The sequence below is a fragment of the Mandrillus leucophaeus genome, unplaced genomic scaffold (genome assembly GCF_000951045.1).
Source record: "Mandrillus leucophaeus isolate KB7577 unplaced genomic scaffold, Mleu.le_1.0 Scaffold46, whole genome shotgun sequence".
In the NCBI taxonomy this organism is placed as follows: domain Eukaryota; kingdom Metazoa; phylum Chordata; class Mammalia; order Primates; family Cercopithecidae; genus Mandrillus; species Mandrillus leucophaeus.
This window is the reverse complement of record NW_012104920.1, coordinates 3,567,197-3,590,101: the sequence shown is the minus strand read 5'-3', so window position 1 is coordinate 3,590,101 and position 22,905 is coordinate 3,567,197. Positions and strand designations below refer to the sequence as shown.

The following is a 22,905-nucleotide window of genomic DNA, read 5'->3' as shown; positions in this document are numbered from 1 at the left end:
TGACCCTAAGTACATAGCATACGTGATCCTAAGTACATAGCATACATGACCCTAAGTATATAGCATATATGTCCTAAGTACATAGCATACGTGACCCTAAGTATATAGCATACGTGATCTTAAGTACATAGCATACGTGATCCTAAGTACCTAGCATACATGACCCTAAGTACATAGCATATATGACCCTAAGTACATAGTATACACGATCCTAAGTACACAGCATACATGACTATAAGTACACAGCACACATGATCTCCTTTGACTTTGTAGCCACCTTGTGCAATAGACATAGTAAATCCATGTTAATGAGTAAACTGAAACTTGCTAAATAAACCTACCCATAGTTTTCAATGTGTAACTGTTAGAGGCAAGATTTGAACTGTGTGTATCTGGCTCCAGGGAATGTCCTTCCCCAGTCCGTTCTTTATATATGGAAAATGGAAATAATTGTCCCTGCTCTGCCATTTTTGCAGGGTGTTTTTTGGAAGGCCCAAGGAATTAATGGATATGGAGGTGTTTGGGTTTGAGATAGTGAAATTCTATGCCAATGTAAAAAGAGTACATTGAAGATTAGTGTCTTCCTACTGGGGTGTGAAGAAATCACCAGGATTCCTTAGTCCTACTCAAAAGCATTGTTACTGGACTCTGGTGGTTCTCCTTGGATAGGTCTTAGGAGTAGGTAGAACAGCCTCATGGATACAGAAAGTCACAGCACGAGGCTGGGCTTGCCTCCTTACTCTGCCTGCTCAACTTCTCCCACTGTAACTCCTTTTCAGTGAGCAATCTCTTGATTGCTTTCCTTTTTTGCAATCTCCCTTCTCTCAATCTCTTATCACTTTCTTTTCTTCAATTTCCTTAGAATGTAGCTTAGATTCCATGATCCTTCATTGGCAGTATCCCTGAATTTCTTACCCTCTGACCTTCCATCACATTCCTCTGGCTAACCCTGAATTCTGCTATCTTCCCACTCTCCACCCCAACTCCCACCTGTGCAACAGGGAATGTGGCTGCCATCTGGAATCATGACCATGACCCTCACATGGGCCACAGAAATGCCTGACAGGCAGAGATCTCACACTCTATTATGGCCATTTGAAGATCTTGCCTTTTCCAAACATCCAGCACCTCAACCCTCACACTCACTCCTAGCAGACAACTGAATTCCTATTTCTCAGACAAAAATGAAGCCATCAGATGGGAACCTCTCAGCTTCTCAGAGTGAAACCTATGTTCCTACTTCTCTCTTCCCTGTCCTCATCTCCCCTCCTGTTACAGTAAAGGAGACATTTCCTCCCTCTTCCAAGGCCAATCTTTCTCCTCCCTCCTCCCTCTGAAGAGAGAGAGTCATCAATGATTCCTTCTCCTTCTTGTGTCTTTTATCACACCTCCTCCACTGATTCTCAAACTGAGATCTTTTCCTTCTTAAATGCAAGTAAGCAGGTGGACAGACACATACATTGACTCAGCCCACCATCCCCTCTGCTTTAGTGCTTTCCTCCTTTTCAGTATCAAAGTCTTTGAAAAAAGTGTATTTGTGGTCTCATTTTTTAACCTCTTTCTCCCTCTTTAATCCACTCCAGTCTGCATTCTGGCCTCTTCATGCCATGTAAGCTACTTCTGCTGAGGTTATTCATGACTTTCCTATCACTAATCCTATGGACAAATTTCAGTACTTATCTTACTTGACCTCCCAGCAGCAGTAGCCCCTGCTGACCTCCTTGAGACCCTCTGCTCTGTTGGGTTCCATGACACCTCTCTTTCCTGGTGTCCCTTTCATCTATGTGGCCCCTCCTTCTCAGGCTTGTTTGTTGGCTCTTCTTTGGCCATTAAATACTGGGGTGGGGGTGTTCCCCAGGCTTGACATGCAATCTTATTTTTGCCTGTGAATTTTAGAATCAGCTTGTCCATTTCTGCAAAAATGGCAGCTGGGATTCTGACAGGGATTGTGTTGAATCTGTAGATCAGTTTGGAGGGTATTGTCATTTTAATAATATCAAGTCTTCTGATCTTTGAACACGGGACATCTTTTCATTTGTTTAGGTCTCATATGATTTCTTTCAACCATTTTTTATAGTTCCCTGTGTACAAGCTTTCTTTTGTTAAATTTATTGTTTTCCTAATTTAATTTTTGGATTATTTACTGCTAGTGTATAGCAGTACAACAAATTTTTGTATATTGATCTTGTTTCCTGAAACCTTGCTGAAATTGTAGGGTTTTTTTTCTTTCTTTTTCAACAGGGTCTCCCTTCGTCACCCGGGTGGGAGTGCAGTGGCACAATCTCAGCTCATTGCTACCTCTGCCTACCAGGCTGAAGCAATTCTCCTACCTCAGCCTCCTGAGTAGCTGGGACTATAGGAGTGTGCCACCACGCCCGGCTAATTTTTTGTAGTTTTGGTAGAGACAGGGTTTTGCCACGTTACCCAGGCTGGTCTTGAACTCCGGAACTCAAGCGATCCACCCACCTCAGCCTCCCAAAGTGCTGAGATTACAGGGCATGAGCCACCACACCTGGCCCTAATTTGAATATGTGTAGAGTTCTTAGGATTTTCTACATACAACGTCATGTCACCTGCAAATAGTAGTTTACTTTCTTTTCAATCTGGAAGCCGTTAATTTCATTTTCTTGCTTAATTGCTCTGAATGGAACCTTGAGTACAATGTTGAATAGAAATGGCAAGAACAGACATCTTTGTCTTATTCCTAATCTTAGGGGGAAAGCACTCAGTCATCCACCATTAAGTATAATGTTAGCTGTGGGTTTTTCACTGGTAACAACTTTATCAGGTTGATAAAGTTCCCTTTTATTTCTAGTTTGCTGAGTGTTTTCAATATGAAAAGGTGTTGGATTTTGTCAGATGCTTTTTTTTTGTCTTTGAGATAACCATTGGTTTGTGTTCTTTGTTCTATTAACATCTTGCATTACATTGATCAATTTTCTTAGGTTAAACTCAATTTGTATTCTTGGGATAAATCCCATTTGGTCATGGTCTACAATCCTTTTTATATATTGCCAGTATTTTGTTATGTAATGTTGCACATATATCCATAAAGGATGTTGGCTTGTAGATTTTTTTTTCTCTTGTGATGCTTTTGGTTATCTTAGTCTAATTTTGGTATCAGGGTAATATTGGTCTCATAGAACAAATTGGCATGTTTTCTGTTTTCTGCTATTTTTGGAAGAGTTTGAAAAGATAAGTGTTAATTCTTCCTTAAATATTTGGTAGAATTCACCAGTAAAGCCATCTGGACCTGGATTTTGTTTCATAGAAAGTTTTTAACTTACTAATTCAATATCTGTGTGTGTTACAAGTCTATTAAGATTTTGTATTTCTTCTTAAGTCAGTTTAGGTATTTGAGTCTTTCTGGAAGTTGGCCCATTCCATCTGGGTTATCTAATTTGTTGGCTTACAAAATTTCATAATTTTCACTTATAATCCTTTTATTTCTGGAAGTTCAGTTGTGATACCCCATCTTTTATTTCTGATTTTAGTAATCTGAATCTTCTTACTTTTAATTTTAGTTAGTCTAGCTAAAAGGTGTCAAATTTTGTTGGTATTTTTAAAGAACTAACGTTTAGTTTCATTGGTTTTCTGTATTGTTTTCTATTCTCTGTTTCATTTATCTCTACTCTAGTCTTTATTATTTCTTTCCCCCTGCTTGCTTTTGGTTTTGTTTGCTTTTTTAAAAAATTTCTTTACTAACATGAAAGACCTAAGGAAAACAAATTCTTAAAGTGTAAGTTTAGGTTGCTGATTTGAGACTTCTCCACTTCTTCTTCTCTTCCTTCTTCAATAGATTTTATTTTTTAGAGTAGTTTTAGGTTCACAGTAAAACTGAGCAAAAAGTACAGAGAGTTCCCATATACTCCCTGTCCCCGCATCCCTCATACAATCTTTCCCACTATTGACATGCTGTACCACACTAGTACATTGTGGTGACATTTGTTACAACTGGTAGACTGACATGGACACATCATCACCCGAAGTCCATAGTTTACATTAGGGCTCACTTTTGGTGGTGTCCATTCTATGGATTTTGATTGCTGTAAAATTATACGTATGCACGATTATAGTATACAGAATAGTTTCACTGCCCTAAAACTCTTCTGTGCTCTATTAATTCCTCCCTTCCCCCAAGCCCTGGAAACCACTAATCTTTTTACTATCTCCTTGTTTTTGCCTCTTCCAGAATGTCACACAGTTGGAATCATACAGCATGTAGCCTTTTCAGATTGGCTTCTTTTAGTAACATGCATTTAAAGTTTCTCCGTATCTTTTTGTAGCTTGACAGCTTATTTCTTTTTAGCATTGAATAATAGTCCACTGTCTGTTTGTACCACAATTTATGAATCCATTCACTCTCTGAAGGACAGCTTGCTTCCAAGTTTTAGCAATGATGAACAAGGCTGCCATAAACATTCGCGTGCAGGTTTTGGTGTGGACAGAGGTATTCAACTCATTTTGGTAAATATCAAGGAGTGCGATTGCCGGATCCTATGGTAAAAGTATATTTTGTTTTGTAGAAAACTGCTAGACTGTATTCCAAAGGGGCTGTCTCATTTTACATTCCCACCAGCAATGAACGAGAGTTCCTGTTGTTCCACATCCTCACCAGCATTTGGTATTGTCAGTGTTTTGGATTTTGGCCATTCTGATAAGTGTGTAGTGGTATCTTTTCATTTTTTCATTAATTAAAAAAACTTTTGTAGAGATAAGATCTGTCTCTGTTGCCCACCTTGAAGTGCAGTGGCATAATCACAGCTCACTGCAGTGTTGAATTCCTGGGCTCAAGTGATCCTCCCGTCTCAGCCTCCCAAGTAGTTATGACAACAGGCACACATCATTCTCAACTAATTTTTTATTTTATGTTTCCGTAGAGACAGGATCTCTGTATGTTGCCCAGGCTGGTCTCAAACTCCTGGCCTAAGGCAATCGTCCTGCCTTGGCCTTCCAAAGCTTTGGGATTATAGGCATGGGCCATCATGTCTGGCTCTATCTTTCCTTTTTTTTTTGTTTTAAATAGAGGCATTTATAACTATAAATTTCTCTTTAAGCACTGCATTAGCTGCATCCAATACATTTTGGCATGTTGTGATTTTGGTTTCATCCCTCTCAAAGTATTTTCCAATTTCCTTTGTGATTTCTTCTTTGACCCTTGGTTATTTAGGAGTGTGGTTTTAATTTCAGTGTATTTATGAACTCCTCAACTTTCCTTCTATTGTTGATTTCTAATTTCATTTTATCATGGTCAGAGGATATACTCTGTATGATTTCAGTCCTTGTAAATTTGTTGAGATTTGTTTTATGGGGCAATCTTATCTTTGGATAGAGCTTTATTTGATACCTATTTGGCATGTCCAGTTGGATACCCTGAAAGGATCTTGAAATCAGCAAGCACAAGATCACACTCATGACGCTCCACCCCCCAAATCACTTTTCTTTTCGTATTCCCCATCTTAATGAAGGTGCCACTACCCCATGAGCTGCTTTGGTCAGAAACCTAAAATCATCCTTGATATCTTCCTCTTCCTTTTTTCCCTAAATTCAATCCATCACTGAGCCTAGTTGATTTTACTTTTGCAGCTCTCTTACATCTAGCCACTTTGTTCCATATCCATTGCCAATACCATAGTCCAAGCTATGACTGTCTGTTACAAAAAGTACTATAATTTTCCTTAGTCTAAGCTATCACCATCTTCGCAGGGACTACTGCAATTTTCTTACTAATTGGTTTCCCAACCTCTACTTTTGCACTCTTCCAATCCATCTTTCATGTTGCAGTCAGTTTCTATTTTGAAAATGTACTGATCTTGTCAACCTTCTGCTTAAAATTCCACACCATCAGGAAAAGACCCCAAATCCAACATGGCGCCCAAACCTTGCATAGTCTGGTTCCTGCTGGTATCTGTGGCCTTATCTCACTCCTTTGCTACCTGCCCTCCAGCCACACTGGCCTGCTTTCAATTCCTTGACCGCCTCATCCTGCCTTCTGCACAGAGCCTTTGTACGTGCTTATTCTCTTTTCCTGGAATTTTTCCTTCCTGCTTCGCTTAGTTAAATCCTCTGTATTCTTCAGACCTCCCTCAAACCTCACTTTATGAAGGAATTTTTTTTTTTATGAGCCAGAAATCCTACCTGTGTTTACTAAAGTCACCCTGGCCAGAGAGGGCCTCAACGAATATTTGATAAATACAAAGACAAATCCCTCAGCCCAGACTCAGCTTCCGCCTTGGATCTCTTCCCCGTCCCTGCTTCAGAGCAGAACCCAGGTCAGACTCACCGCAGGGTCTCCAGGAGGCAGCGAGGGCGTTTCAGGGCCTTACAAAGACTCTTCACTGCAGAGTGGCTCAGCGAGTTTCCACTTAGGTCCAGCTCCTTCAGGTTTCTGGTGACCTTGAAGACGGAGAAGAGAATCTCCCAGTAGCCATCCGTGACTGGGACCCACCTGAACCTGAGGGGCAGAGAGGACAGGAGAGATGTGATGTGTCTGGCAGGGGTTTGAGGTGCCCAGCTCTGCACAACACAATTGGGCTTTGTCCTCCTGAGCACCAGGCCACAGCGGGTAGTGCCATCTCCAGGACTGACCAGCCTCCCTGCCTGTCCGCCCCTGTCACCCAGGGCTAGGTCCCTCTCCTCCATGTGGCTCCTCATTCTACAGCCCTTACCATAGCACACTGAAGTGTTCATCTTGTATGTCTGTTTCCACCTCAGTCTGGGAGTTCTTTGAGGGCAGGGACAGACATTTGTCTTTTTTTTTTTTTTTTTAATCTGCACTGCTCAGCATAGGGCCTGGCTTCTGTGCTGGGCACTGCAGATAACAAAACAATTTTTCATTAAAAAATTTGACAGCCTTCCTCCCTTTGACGCAGACACACCTGTGTTCCTTTGGCACAGACATTCTGGAGTCCCAGTGCCCAGGAAAGAAGATGGGAGGCAGGAGCAGAGCCTGGGAGAGATGGCCTGAGGAAGGTGTTGTCATGGAAGACTGTGTATGATCATATGCACTACTGTCCGGGTTGGCTCACAGGGGACCCTATCCCCTTCCCAGGATAACAAGATCATGGAGAGGGTCTGCAGGAGAGAGACGGCTGTGGGGAGCGCCCTAGGAGGGAATATTTGCAGCCTGAGGGGAGGGGATGATGGGCTTTGTCTGAGAGTGTTAGAGTGGACTCCGACTCATGGGATTTCATTTCATCGATCTGTTTTCACACACTACTTTGATGACCTCATCTACCTCCAAGGCTTCGACTACTCAAAGCTCTATTCCAAGTTTCAGACTGAGTTTTCTATTTTCTGGCCGGATATCCCCACCTCGACATCCCAGTAATTCTTTGATCTAATTTGTCCCAACAAGTCCCCAACCTTAATTCATCTTTCTCCGTAAGTCTGCAGAGCCACGTGGGGGAAAGAAGCAGAGACAAGGAGCTGCCTGCACGTGGGCTCTGCTCCTCTGTGCCTCACTCCATCTCCTCAGCTGCAAAAAGAGGACGGCAACAGCACCTGCTGCAGAGGGGTATGTGAGAATTAAAAGCTACTACTGAGTATCCCGAAAGTCCTAGAGCCGTTTTAAGTTGTAGTAACTGTGGAAGTACAAGTACTACAAACATACAGAAAAAGCCAGCTGAGTGCAGTGGCTCTTGCCTGTAATCCCAGTACTTTAGGACGTAGAGGCAGGAAGATCGATTGAGCCCAGGAGTTTGGGCAACATAGTAAGATCCTGTTTCTACAGAAAATTAAAAAAATTAGCCGACGTGGTGGTGTACACCTGTAGTCCCAGCTACTCAGGAGGCTGAGGCAGGAGAATGGATTGAACCTGGGAGGCCAAGGTTGCAGTGAGGTATGGTCATGCCACCGCACTATTCCTGGGAGACACAGCGAGATCTCATCTCAGACACACACCCACACAGACACGCACACACACACACACACACACACACACACACACACGAAAAAAAGCCATAAATGAAAGTTTATTTGAATTTCTTTTACATTTAGTTTTGTGAAACTTGAAAAATACATTTTATATTTTTTATTTCCGTCAGCATTTGCCATCCTTAATCAAAGTGACTGGAAAAAAAATAAAAATTTATATTTGAAAATGCACAATGCTTAATCACACGCCGAATACCTGGAACCTCCCATCCTGCCATCTTCATTTAATATCTCTGGTTGGTTCTCCTCTTCCTTCCCACAGCCCTTGGCCAACCTCTACCCCTTCTTCCTGAACTTTCTTGTTTATAGTAGACGGCTTATTCTTCTGTCTGCCTAGACTAGCCAATTCAGTTCCTTGAAAATTTCTCCTCCCACTTGCGGCTGAAGCCTCTGACTTTCCCATGGCATTCTCTTAAGCTCCACTTGCTCCCGCCCATCCCAAACTCTCCTCTCTGGCCTGGTGTTCTCGGTTCCCTTTGCCCATCCCAGTCCCCATCCCCTGGCCAGCCACCATCTGGCCTCTGTCTGTAGCTGCTTGGAACTCTTTGAAGGTTTCCCATCTGTCCACTGCTACTTGCAGTACCTGTATCCAGGTCCTTTAAAACCTACCTCACATTTATAACTATGAACAACTAGAAACAGCTTACAATGGCCAAGAACAGGAGAATGGTCAAATCAGCCATGGCACTTTCCCTATGGAATAGCATGTGGTCGTTCAAAATGGTGTTGTATCAGACTACTTAAAAATATATGAAGGGCTGGGCATGGTGGCTCACGCCTGTGACCCCAGCACTTTGGAAGGCCTAGGCAGGAGGATCATTTGAGGTCAGGAGTTCGAGACCAGCCTGGCCAACATGGTGAAACCCCGTTTCTACTAAAAAGACAAAAAAATTAGCTGCGTGTGGCGGCGCGTGCCTGTAATCCCAGCTACTCTGGAGGCTGAGGCATGAGAATTGCTTGAATCTGGGAGGCAGAGGTTGCAGTGAGCCCAGATCATGCCACTGCACTCCAGCCTAGTGACAGAGCGAGACTGTCTGTCTGTCTCTCTCTCTGTATCTCTCTCTCTCTCTACACACACACACACACACATATGTATATGAAAGGCTGGGCATGGTGGCTCACGCCTATGATCCCAGCACTTTGGGATGTCCAGGTGAGCAGACTGCTTGAGCCCCGGAGTTTGAGACCAGCTTGGTTAACGTAGCGAAACCCCATCTCTATGCAAAAATTTTACAAAAATTCTCGTTGCATGTTGGCATGCTCCTATAGTCTCAGCTTCTAGGGAGGCTGAGGTAACAGGATCCTTTAAGCCTGGGTGGTCCAGGCTACAGTGAGCTGTGACTGCATCACTGCACTCCAGCCTTGGTGACAGAGCGAGACTCTGTCTCAGACAACAACAAACCAAAGAAAAACAAAACCCCACACCCACACACAAGAAGATAGCCTTGATATATGAAGAAAATAAAACTGACTATAAAATAAAATGTACAATATGGTTTGATTTCGCCATAGAAATGTACATAGAAAAAAGACTGGGGTTCTTACAATTGACCACTAATTTTTTTTTTTTTTTTGAGACTGAGTTTTGCTCTTTTGCCCAGGCTGGAGTGAAGTGGCACAATCTCAGCTCACTGCAACGTCTGCCCCTGAATGGTCAAGCGATTCTCCTGCCTCAGCCTCCCGAGCAGCTGGGATTACAGGTGCCTGACACCATGCTTGGCTAATTTATGTATTTTTAGTAGAAACGGGGTTTCACCATGTTGGCCAGGCTGGTGTCAAACTCCTGATCTCAGGTGATCCACCTGCCTCGGCCTCCCAAAGTGCTGGGATTACAGGTGTGAGCCACCACACCCGGCCAATTTTTAATGATGGTCATTTCATTTCAGAGTGATAGAATTCTGGTTGATACTACTTTTCATCTTTTTGCTTATGTACATATCCTTTCTTTTTTTTTTTTTTGAGACAGAGTCTGGCTCTGTTGCCCAGGCTGGAGTTCAGTATTGCGATCTCAGCTGATTGGAAACTCTGTCTCCCAGATTCAAGTGATCCTCATGCCTCAGCCTCCCTAATAGCTGGGATTACAGGCGTGTGCCACCATGCCCAGATAATTTTTGTATTTTTTAGTAGAGATGGGGTTTTGCCATGTTAGCCAGGCTGGTCTTGAACCCCTGGCCTCAAGTGATCCACCTGCTTCGGCCTCCCAAAGTGCTGGAATTACAGGTGGAGGCACTTCACCCAGCCTACACATCTTTTTTTTTTTTCCCATAATGAACATGAATTTCATTGTGAGAAAAAGTTTTAAAAATTTGAATATGAAGACCCACACCAAACATTTCTTCCTCTGAGAATCTTCATTGTCCACTCGTGTGATCACTCCCTTCCCTGGGCCACCACAGTACCTTGTCCATACCGCTACTGTTGTAGGCACCACACTCTGTTGTCATTAAATGAATGTTTGTCTTCTCCCCTATTGTTTGAGCTCCTTAAGGCAGGTATCGCGCTTTTTAATCTGTGATCTGTAGGGCCTGGCATAGAATCAGTGCTGAATAAATACTTATGGAATGAATCATCTAAAGCAGGACATAGACACATACCAATACCATGTGGTCAATACTGCGACAGAAGTCGGGGAACCAGGATGGGGAACTTCTCAGGGTTGCGGGCTGGAGAATGGTTAGAGGAAGCTGCTCTTACACAACCAGAGGGTGGGTTTCAGGTTGAGTGCCTGGGGCAATGGTGGCACCATGGTCACAAATAATTATGAAGTCAGTTTTGCAGGGAAAAATAGGAAACTCTTTCTGCGAGCTGCTGGGGAAGATCCCAGGGCCAATGTCGTTGTCATGGAGAGGGTTCCTGAAGCAGCTGGAGGAGCAATTTCTCTGAGAGAATGAACGCCCAGAGAGAGGAGCAGGGGTAGGGGGGCTGCCTGATCCTTGCGGAGTGTGGGGGTAGCTAAGGTCAGCAGGAAGGTGGGAGCACGTCCAGGAGAGAAGGTGGGCGGTCATTCTAAGGGTAGAAGGAGAGGTGCAGACATGGCGCGGCGCAGTGGCCTCTCCAGAAGCAGGCAAGGCTTGCCCCACAGCCGGGCACTGCAGAGGGGCTTAGGTGGACAGAGCATGGTGGTCAGATTGGGTAGGTAGAAGTCGCTGGCGACCCTGACCCTTTAGCCACCCCGCCCCTGGCCAGGCTCAGGGAGCGCGCCTCTGGTGCTCAGGTCACTCGGGCTTATGGACCGACAGAGGGCCGGAGGCATGGGTATTTTGGGTACTCACAGGACTATCCCGGTGGGGCTCCATGCTGGTCTGTGCTGCCTGCCCTCAATCAGCTGAAGCTTCTTCACGTGGCGGCAGAATTGAATGCAGAAAGTGCACACCAGGAGCTCCATGTCTGTTTCCACACACATGCCCATTTCTTGGAAATCGACCATCATTTGTGTCAGGAACGTTTTGTTCTGAGTCTCGTACAAACAGTGGAGGAAGTCCAGAGAGTGTGGCTGCAGCAGGGGCCGCAGGGACGGGACCCACTGCATCAGGTTCCTCCCCTGAGACAGCCGGCAGTTAAAGATGTTCTCCATCGCTCTCTTCCCCTCATCACTTAACAGGCCCAATAGGAAACGTGTGGTTGGTGCCCCAAACAGGCCATGCGTTCCATATGCTTCTAGCAACTTTTCCAAAACTATGATGCAATTAGCATGTTTACTTCTCCCCTTCTTATCCTCCAAGGCATAGGACATTGCTGCGAAGAACTCCTGGAAACAGAGGTGAATGAAGCTGTAGCTCAGAGGGATGGGGTGCTCTTGAAGAATACCCATCTTTAAGAGGGTAGAGATGATGGCCCCATCTAACTCATGCTTCCTGAGGTCATCTCGGCTGAAAAGGGTCTTTTTTTGCCAGATACCCTCAGCAGCCAGAGAGCAGACGTCCCTGAGCTGGGGCCCCAACAGCTGAGCTTGGAGAGCCTGGGAAAGGTAATGCAGACAGAGGGTCGTGGTGGTCTTGGAGGTCAGTGTGAGTTCTTCCTTCCGCTTCATCTGCTCCATCAGGCAGGTGCAGGCCAGCCAGGACACCCAGGGCACGAGACATAGGGCCCAGAGCTCTTTGTTTGTTTTGATCAACCCAAAGGCTCTAATTGCTTGCCTTTCATCTGTGAAATATTTGTAGAAATATTCCCTCCTGCTGGACTCAGAGAACCCCAGGACCTCTACCCAGCGTGCCTGCTCCAAAGAAGGAATGAGGTTCTGCAGAGCTGTGGTCCGAGCCGTGATCAGGAAGGATGCCTCGGGAAGTATGGTTTTCCCCAGCAAACTGCCCAGCAGTGCATCCGCCGGCTGCGGCTGGCTCCAGTGCAGACAGAGCTCGGAACTCGACTCCTGCAAGACCCATCTTGGCTCATCCACACCGTCGAGGATGAAGAGCAGCCGCTCTGGCCTGGACAGGATCTGTCTAATGGGAGCCTGAGCGGCTGTCCAGTCTTTCCCGATGAGTTCAGCGAGACTCACCGCCTCGCACTGGGCCAGCTCTCTGCAGCTGAGGTAGAAGACGTGCTGGAAGCGGTCCCCATACAGCTGGCCTCTCCCCCAGGCTTCCCTCACCTGCCTGGCCAGTGTTGACTTCCCAATTCCAGCAGCCCCCTGCAGTATGACTATGCGAGGTTCTTGGGTATCCAGGCCTGGGCCAAATAAGTCTCTGATCTCAATTAAACGTCCTCGATCCTCCTCCACATCCTCCTCCGCATCATGAGGCCAGCTTCCCTTGACCAGCGGCTTATGGTTTCTGGGGTGAGGTCTTCGTAGAAGTAGCAGCTGTGTGAGATTTTGGTTCAAATCCTCATTTTTCCAGGACCATGTGGAACAGAGGCTCTCTCTCGCAGAAGGCTCCCATGGGTGGCGGTGGGGCTGTAGGCTGGTGTGCACCTGTGGGGGCGTTCCTACTGCTGCCTCCCATGGAGGCCTGCCTTTCTCTGATTCCTCTCTCTCTCTTTCTCTGATTCCTAAGTAAGGGAGGGAAAGAAGGAACATAAAGGTAGAGAATAGAAGAATGAGTGAATTAATTAAACAACTGTTTTAGGCACCTATTCCAAGCCACACACTGCGCTGGCTGCAGACACTGGTATGTTCTCGCCATGCGGCGGAAGGGACATGTGCTTTGGGGTAGAAGATCCCAGTTCAAGTCTTGACTCAATCAAGTCACACTCCCTGAATGACTTTCCTTCACTGAATATTTATCAAGGGCTTACTATGTGCCAGGTGCTGCTACGGGGGCTGGGGATAAAGAGTGAACAAAACAGACACAACTCTCTGTCCTCACTAAGCATGTGATGCTCGCCATTAGCCCCTGTGAGCCTCAGTTTTCTCATCCATAAGCTGGGGGTTGTAGGAGGTCATGGAGTTGTGGAGGAGATACCAGAGTGTGTAGCAGATGCTGACAGCATCCCCTGAGCATCTGCTGTTGCGGTACCTGCCAACCGTGTCTCTCGGCAACAGCTGTGGTCATCTGTCTGAGGGCTCTTTCTGCCTGTAAGCCAGGCAGGCCAGAAATACTGGGGGATAGTTCTCCAGTCCAGGAGATGCCCTTAGTGGATGACAGATGGGGGTCCCTTGCCCCCAGTGCAGATAACACTCAGGCGTGTTCTCACCGTCTCCCAGACATCCGCAGCAGCATGGAGCCTGCGGATGCAATAACATTCATAGACTCAAAGTAAAGGGATGGGGAAAAATCCACCAAGCAAATGGAAAACAAACAAAAGCATGGATTGCCATTCTAATCTCAGACCAAACTTCAAATCAACAACATTCAACAAAGACAAAGAAAGGCATTATATAATAATAAAGGGTTCAATTCACCAAGAAGACTTAACTTTTTTTTTTTTTTCTTGAGACGGAGTCTCGCTCTGTCGCCCAGGCTGGAGTGCAGTGGCGCGATCTCGGCTCGCTGCAAGCTCCGCCTCCCAGGTTCACGCCATTCTCCTGCCTCAGCCTCCCATGTAGCTGGGACTACAGGCACCCGCCACCACGCCTGGCTAATTTTTTATATTTTTAGTAGAGTTGGGGTTTCACCGTGTTAGCCAGGATGGTCTCGATCTTCTGACCTCGTGATCCACCCATCTTGGCCTCCCAAAGTGCTGGGATTACAGGCGTGAGCCACCGCACCCGGCCAACTTAACTATTATGAATATATATGCACCTAATACAGGAGCACCCAGATTCATAAGACAAGTTCTAAGAGACTGATGAAGAGACTTGGATAACCATATAGTACTAACGGGAGACTTCAACACTCACTGACAGTATTGAACAGATCATCAAGGCAGAATACTAACAAAGATATTTGGGACCTAAATTCGACACTTGACCAAATGGGCCTAACAGACATCTACCGAACTCTCCACCTCAAACAACAGAATATATATTCTTCTCATTTGCGCATGGCATATACTGTAAAATCAACCACACAATCTGCCATAAAAAGTTCTCAGTAAATTAAAAAAAAAACACAAATCATATCAGCCACACTCTTGGACCACTGCACAATTGAAAAAAATCAATACAAAGAAGATAGCTCAAAACCATACAATTCATAGAAATTAAACAACCTGCTCCTGAGTGGTGTTTGGGTAAACAATGAAATTAAGGCAGAAATAAAAAAATTCTTTGAAACCAGTGAGAACGAAGATACAATATACCAAATCTTTGGGACACAGATAAAACGATGTTAAGAGGAAAGTTTATAGCAGTAAATGCCCATATCAAAAAGTTAGAAAAATCTCCAATTAGCAACCTAACGTCGCAAATAGAAGAATTAGAAAAACAAGAGCAAATCAATCCCAAAGCTAGCAGAAGACAAGAAATAACCAAAATCAGAGCTGAACTGAATGAAACTGAGATGGAAAAAACCATACAAAAGATCAACAAAACCAAAAGTTCATTCTTTGGAAGAATAAATAAGATCGATAGACCACTAGCTAGACTAATAAAGAAAAAAACAGATAGAAGATCCAAATAAACACAACAAGAAATGACAAAGAGGACATTACCACCGACCCCACAGAAATATAGAAAACCCTCAGAGACTATTATGAACACCTCTATACACAGAAATTAGAAAAACCTACAAGAAATAAATTCCTAAGACTGAACTAGGAAGAAATTAAAACTCTGAACAGAGCAATAATGAGTTCTAAAATGGAATCAGTAACAAAAAGTCTAACAACCAGAAAAGGCCAGGACCAGATAGATTCACAGCTGAATTCTACCAGACATATAAAGAAGAGCTGGTACAATTTCTACTGAAATTATTCCAAAAAATTGAGGAGACGGGGACTCCTTTTGAACATAGGTGCAAAAATCTTCAGCAAAATACTAGCAAACTGAATCCAGCAGCACATCAAAAAGCGAATTCACCACAACCAGATAGGTTTTATCTCTGGGATGCATGTTTGATTCAACATATGCAAATCAATAAATGTGATCCATCACATAAACAGAAGTAAAAAAGCCCCCACATGATCATCTCAATAGATGCAGAAAAGGCATTTGATAAAATTCAACATCCTTTAATGTTAAAACTCTCAACAAACTAGACATTGAAGGAGCATACCTCAAAATAATAAGGTCCATTTATGACAAAACCACAGCCAACATCATACTGAATGGGCAAAAGCTGGAAGTATTCTCCTTGAGAACCAGAACAAGACAAGGATGCTCATTCTCACCATCTATTCAACATAGTACTAGAAGTCCTACCCAGAGCAATCAGGTAAGAGAAAGAAGTAAAAGACATTCAAATAGGAAGAGAGGAAGACAAAGTATCTCTGTTTGCAGATGTTATGATTTTACACCTAGAAAACCTCCTAGTCTCTGCCCCATATCTGCTAGATCTGATAAACAACTTCAGCAAAGTTTCAGGATGCAAAATCAATTTCTTCTATTGGGTAATAAGTATTATGTAACATTGTGCAATGTTGGTGCATTTCCATAAACCAACAACATCCAAGCTGATTGCCAAATCAAGAATGCAATCCCATTCACAACAGCCACAAAAAAGTACTTAGGAATACATCTAACCAGGATTGTGAAAGATCTCTATAGCAAGAACTACAAAACACTGCTGAAAGAAATCAGAGATGACACACACACAAAGGGAAAACATTCCATGCTCATGAATAGGAATAATCAATATTGTCAAAATGGCCATACTACTCCAAGCAATTTACAGATTCAATGCTATTCCTATCAAACAACCAATGACATTCTTCACATAATTAGAAAAATAATTCTAAAATTAATATGGAACCAAAAGAGAGCCCAAATAGCCAAAGCAATTCTAAGTAAAAAATAACAAATCTGGAGGCATCACATTACCTATTTTTAAACTATACTACAAGGCTACAGTAATCAAAACAGCATGCTACTGGTACAAAAGCAGACACACAGACCAATGGAACAGAATAAAATGCCCAAAAATAAAGCTGCATACCTACAACCACCTGATCTTTGATAATGTTGACAAAAACAAGCAATGGGGAAAGGATTCCCTATTCAATAAGTGATGCTGAGATAACTGGCTAGCCATATGCAGAAGATTGAAACTGGACCCCTTCCTTATAGAATATACAAAGATCAATGGAAGATGGATGAAAGGCTTAAATATAAAACCTAGAACTTTAAAAACCCTGAAGAAAACCTAGGAAATACCATTCTGAACCTAGGTCCTGGCAAAAATTTCATGAGGAAGATGCCAAAAGCAATTGCAATGAAAACAAAAATTGACAAATGGGACCTAATTAAACTAAAGAACTTCCGCACAGCAAAAGAAACTACCCACAAAGTAAACAGACAACCCGCAGAATGGGAGAAAATATTTGCAAACTACCCATCTGACAAAGTTGGAATATCCAGAATCTATAAGGAACTTAAACACATAAACAAGTCAAAAATAATCCCATTAAAAAGTGGACAAATGGCTGGGCGTGGTGGCTCATGCCTGTAATCCCAGCACTTTGGGGACTGAGGCGGGCAGATCACTTGAGGTCAGGAATTCGAGACCAGCCTGGCCAACAGGCCATCTCCACTAAAAAATACAAAAATTAGCCGGGCGTGATGGTGCACACCTGTAATCCCAGCTACTTGGGAGGCTGAGGCAGGAGAATCCCTTGAGCCTGGGAGGGGGGAGGTTGCAGTGAGCAGAGATCACACCACTGCACTCCAACTTGGATGACAGTGCGAGACTGTCTTAAAAAAAAAAAACTGGACAAAAGACGCTGATAGATACTTCAAAAGAAGACACACATGACCAACAGCATATGAAAAAATGCTCAATATCACTTATTATTAGAAAAATGCAAATCAAATCCACAATGAGATACTACTGCACACCAATCAGAATGGCTATAACTAAGAAGTCAAAAAATAACAGATGTTGGTGAGATTGCAGAGAAACAGGAACACTTGTACACTGCTGGTAAGAATGTAAATTAGTTCAGCCACTGTGGAAAGCAATTTGGCGATTTCCCAAAGAACTCTGAACTACCATTCAATCTAGCAATCCCATTATTGGGTATATACCCAAAGGAATGTAAATCATTCTACCATAAAGATGCGTGCACATGTATGTTCACTGCAGCACTAGTCACAATAGCACCAGTATGGAATCAACTATAGACTGGTTAAAGAAAATGTGGTACATTTGCAAATGGAATACTACACAGCCATAAAAAAGGAGATCATGCCTTTGCAGCAACTTGGATGGAGCTGGAGAGCATTATAAGCAAACTAACACAGGAACAGAAAACCAAATACTGCATGTTCTCATTCATAAGTTAGGGCTAAACATTGAGTACACATGGACACAAGAAAAGGAACAATAGATACTGTGACCTTTTGATGGTGAAGAGTGGGAGGAGGGTAAGGACTAAAAAACTGCCGAGCCAGGCGCGGTGGCTCACTCCTGTAATCCCAGCACTTTGGGAAGCTGAGGCAGGCAGATCCTGAGGTCAGGAGATTGAGACCATCCTGGCTAACACGGTGATGAAACCCCGTCTCTACTAAAAAGACGAAAAATTAGCCAGGCATGGTAGTAGGCGCCTGTAGTCCCAGCTACTCGGGAGGCTGAGGCAGGAGAATGGCGTAAACCCGGGAGGCGGAGCTTGCAGTGAGTGGAGATCGTGCCACTGCACTCCAGCCTGGGCGACAGAGCGAGACTCCGTCTCAAAACAAACAAACAAAACAAAAAAACAAAAACAAAAACTACCTAAAAGGTACCATGCTTATTACCAGGGCGACAAGATAATTTGTACAGCAAACACTTGTGACACATAATTTACCTATGTAACAAACCTGCACATGTGTTTCTGAAACTAAAAGGTTTTTTTTTAAAGTTCCCTATTTGAAGAATTCCCTTAGAATTTTGAATCAGGGAAAAACGTATTTCCCTTGCATTGGTCTTTTCTATTAACAGGTATTGTGTAACCCATTATATTTCCCCTTTTTCCAGTGCTAGAATGTCCACAACCCATGGAACCTTTATTTATAGCACTGTTAGTCTTTGTGGTTTGCATACTTGTTTTTTTCACTTTTAAAGTTATTGCATTTTTATGCTTCTATAGATGGCTCTGATGTCTTTATATTCTTCCTTTCTTCTTTTCTGTTTTTCAGTTTTAATTATCTTTACTGTTTATTTGGGTTTTCTAATTCACAAAATCATTTTGAGAAAAAGTTATCTTTGTGATTCTCAGATACAGAAAGAAGCAACTAAGAGTCAAGTATTAGAATCTTCCTTTCTTGACTTTGTTGCAGATTCTGTTTTCCTTAGTTTAACTTGAATGTTGATCTTTCCTTATATACCCTATCAAGATTTTAAAAATAGGGGTTTATTTTTTATTTTAGACTCAGACGGTATATGTGCAGGTTTGTTACATGGCTGCTGCTTCTTTTTTTTTTTTTGAATGGCAAATGGTGTGAATAATTAAGTAAACTGATATACTTTGAGCCTAGGCCATATAGGACCACGAAGTCTACACGTTTACTCCTAGCTAGGTGCAGAAGAAATCCTTTTAACTTAACATCTCCCAGATTTCAAAGGAAGCATCCCCTGGCATTGAGAGGCAGTGTAGTTAGTGGTTAAGGAGCCTGTGGCATCAGGAGCCTCTGTACCTGTGGCTTTAGTATGACTGTCCTCATTGCCCACATGAGGGCACCCCCTATGTAAGAGTTAAATGTGTGGATTGCTGGATGAGAGTGAAGGCTGAATTCCATCTTTGCTAGTACTAACTGTGAGACTATCTTTCTGATCCTTGGTTTTCTCATTCCATGGTATGATAATAGCAATATTTATCTCATGGAGTGGTTGTAAAATTTAAGGCCAATGTACACGTAAAGCCCTGGACATGGTCTAACCCAGAGAGTGTCCAGTGAGCACTGATGGGCATGGGACTAGCTGTAGGCCACTTGTGAGATGAGGAGCTCAGTGGAAATTGAACCCATCTCTCCTGACCCCAGGCCAGTGCCCTGTCCAGTAAACCAGGTGATGTGTAACCCCATCCAGCCTCCCCCATCCTTGCTCTGTTGTCCCCCTGATGTGCTGGGTAACACATCTGTATTTTGATGCCCAGGGGCCTCCTGGAAACAGTGCCTTGGACCCGTGGAGAGGCTCCAAGGGTGGGATTTCCTGAGGGAAATTTCAGATGTTTTCCAGAACCTCTGCTCAGCCTGCCAACCTGGTCCCCAGGGGACTCTCTGTCCATGCATTTGCCTCTCCCACCTCACCACCCCACCAGGGGCTCAGTAGGGTCTCACCTGTGTAGTAATTTCCTGACGTTTCATCCAGAGGCCACTGGGTCCCAGGAGCCTCCTGCTCTCTGGGTGCTAGGCTGGGCTGAGGTGGGGATCCCCAGCTCGCCAGCACTGCTGTGGATGTGGGGGCATTGGGCGACTCCTGGCTTGGAGACTCAAAGTCTGGGGAGCTTGGGAAAGCTTGGTAGAGGAGTGAGGAAGAGATTTCTGGGGGGAATTAAAAGAAAAATGACCATTTACTGAACATTTATTTTCTTTTAGGTGCATATATTTTAAACTCTCACAACAGTCCTGAGAGATGGGTCTTAATATTATTATTTTAAAAACCATGTCAAAGTAGAGGGACAATTTTATTCTCTTAGTAGTGAAGAGAGAAGTCATGTGAGGGAGCTGGCTTGGGCCGAGGACTAAGCCTAGCCTCTTCTTGGGGTCTGTCTGGAAAACAGAGTCCTCCTCGGAACTTCTGGACCACCCTGACCCTCAGGATCTTCACAGCCCACCAATATTATGAGCCGAGTTCTCCTCGGGCAAGGACCATGTCACCCATGACACCCAGCTGGGTAAGACTCATGGCCTGACTCATACGGGTCTCAGCTTCCCCATCTGTCAAATGGGGAGGGGTGCAATCTCTCCCCTGAGGGGTCCCTGAAAGGTCACTTCCAGGCCTGCCTCTCACAGCCCACCCTGGCTCCCCTGTCCTTCCTCTGAGGTCACCCATGTAAGGTCCCCATGCACAGACATGATCGTCTGGGCGGGGCCCACCAGCGGATTCGCAGCTCCACCCAGGGCTGTCGGCCGGACTCAGCAAGCCTCACCTCTCCAGCGGCGTCCAGATGTGTCAGGCAGCTGTCTCAAAACCCTTCTCTCTGAGCCCTGGGTGCACTCCGCTGGCAATTCACGGTTCCAGGGCCTCAGCACTGCGGTGGAGGTGGGTTGGCTGGGAGACCCCAGGTGGGGTTCACTCGGGCTGTAGGGGAAGGAGGGAGAGTAGCCTACAGGGAAGAGATAAAGAGGTTGGAGACACATTAGAGGGACAGGGCCAGGTGCCAGGGAACTGAGCAGGTCTCCTGTCTCAACCAAGAGAGGTCAGGATACACCAGCGAACCCGCTGCAGCCCTCTACAACCTCCTCTAGAGGCTTGTCTGAAGAATGATGCTCTTACAGATACTGCTAGGCAAAAAGTCCTGGTCTGGGATCAGGAAATTTGCGTTATCTGTCTTGGTCCTGACTACCTCCCTGCGTAAATCACTGCTCCTCACGAGCCTCAGCTGTGCTTCATTGGGCCAACGGCATCTGCCACCCAGGGTGGTGAATAGTAGTAACAGCAGCAGCAGCAACAACAGGGGAGATCTTATTTATTGAGCACTTACTGTATATCAGACTGTGCTAAATGTTTAACCTGGATGATCTCTTTTAACCCTCACACAGCCCAGAGAGGCGGGCTCTCACTCTCCCATTTTGCAGAGAAACAGGCAGAGAGCAGCGAAGTGATTGGCCCAAGGTAATAGTGCCAGGACTGGGGATAAAGACTGACTCCCAAGTCTGTGCTCATAACTACAATGCCAGGCAAGTACTGGGAATGCGCTTGAATAGGAGACGGTGTGGGGCTCTGAGGTGAGCAAGGGCCCCCCAGCAAGCCTCCCGGCTCAAGTGTAGTCTGGGGCCTGGGTCCACCTTTGACAGGGCAGTTCCACGTCACTGCCCAGAGGAAGGCCTGGCAGGGAGGGCTCAGTGGTGGGGGGGGGGGTTCCAAGAGGGCAGGGCAGGGCAGGGCAGGAGTCGGGGCCAGGGGATGTTCAGCGGGCAGAGGGGTCCTTTGGCTACTCACCTGCCCCTTCCCAGGCTTGGGTGCACAGTGACCACAGCCCCATCTGCTCCCAGGTATGGAGGGCTAGGTCCCAGGCCCGCTGCTCCCCATACTGAGCCACCAGGTATGAGGCCACCTCCATGCCACTCGTCTTCTCCGGCCGAGCGGGTGTCTCACCTGAAGAGCTGCTGGAGTGCACTTTACTGGCGAACAGAAGCTGGAACTCCTTCAGCTCCTCCTTCTTCAGGAGCTCCAAGTAACAGGCCAGGCGGCCCCAGGCTCCGCCAGCCATCTCTGTCCCAGAGTTCAGGGGGCGTCTGGGGGATGGTTCACGGGTGGTGAGGGTATCAGGCAGGCAGAGAACAGTGCTGTCCTTTGCCTTGCTCTTACCGTCTCCTATTCAGCACTCAGAGCCCAGTTTTACAAATCCCAGGGCACCTGCAGATAGATGCCGAGTGGTAGGAAAAGCCAGGGGAGGGAGGGGCCCAGAGGGGCCTGCGAGACCCTGGAAGAAGTCAGCTGACAGGGAGGTGCTGGGATGGGGCCCAGGACCAGGCAGGGACGGGGAGGGGGAGGGGAGATGTGGTGACGGGGGATGGGGTGTGGGCAACGCTCACTGTTCTGTGTTCCTCAGATTCTTCCCTCTCCTGGGTCCTGGACTCCTGAGATCAACCGTGGAGCTGCAAGGCTGAGAAGAGGTGGGGTAGGAGGAGCCGCAGAGCAAGGAACAGGCTTTCAGAACCCAAGAGCGGAGCCCAGGGCTACTGGCTCCCAGGTCTCGTCAGACCTCTCCTGGCCCTGGGGCACCGACCAGCAAGAACAGCCCGCAGTCAACAAGAGTGGGAAGGAAATGTCACCCGCCCCCCCTCCCCCGGAGGAAACTCACAAGGGGCGTGGCCAGGGGGTAGGCTCAAACCAGGCCTGGGTAGACCAGACTCAGAGTCACATATTCAGATGGGCCACATGACATCTATAGGCGGACCAGGGGCACAGGCCCAGAGTAGCTGATGCTGCAGCAGGTATACACCCATACTACACACGGGCACTCCGCCCGCCCATCACCTAGAGACTGTCTGCAGAGCCAGGATGCAGAGACTTTCCAAGCAGTTGTGTCTACAATCCAGGACCAGCCTCTCAGGATGGGCGGGGACTCCTGTGTCTGCCCGGGCAGCTCCTTATTGGGAAACATTAGAACTGGGCCAGGGAGCGTTTTTCCCAGCCTCTCATGGTTTTGGGAGCTTGTTGAGTTGCACTGCATGTCCTGCCATGCTACCAGGGGCACTGAGGCATGTGTCCCAGGCCCAGGGCGCTGTTTGCCTTGTGGGCAGCCCAGCACTTAGCTGGTGAACACTTCCACCTGAAAGCAGAACCGCTC

General features: G+C 45.6%; 1 protein-coding gene across 1 annotated transcript in view; it reads right to left on the bottom strand.

The window, feature by feature from the left end:
- The window catches only part of NLRP1 (NLR family, pyrin domain containing 1), a 54,426-nt gene extending 32,061 nt beyond the window's left edge, over nt 1-22,365 (bottom strand). Inside the window, exons 1-6 of the mRNA XM_011994673.1 lie at nt 22,148-22,365; nt 21,552-21,824; nt 20,539-20,715; nt 19,727-19,930; nt 11,208-12,924; nt 6,284-6,454 (exon numbers count right to left, since the gene is read on the bottom strand). Coding sequence (XP_011850063.1) covers nt 6,284-6,454; nt 11,208-12,924; nt 19,727-19,930; nt 20,539-20,715; nt 21,552-21,822 — 2,540 coding nt within the window. The 5' untranslated portion in view covers nt 21,823-21,824; nt 22,148-22,365. The remainder of the gene's footprint in view (nt 1-6,283; nt 6,455-11,207; nt 12,925-19,726; nt 19,931-20,538; nt 20,716-21,551; nt 21,825-22,147) is intronic.
- Between the last annotated feature and the right edge of the window lie 540 nt (nt 22,366-22,905).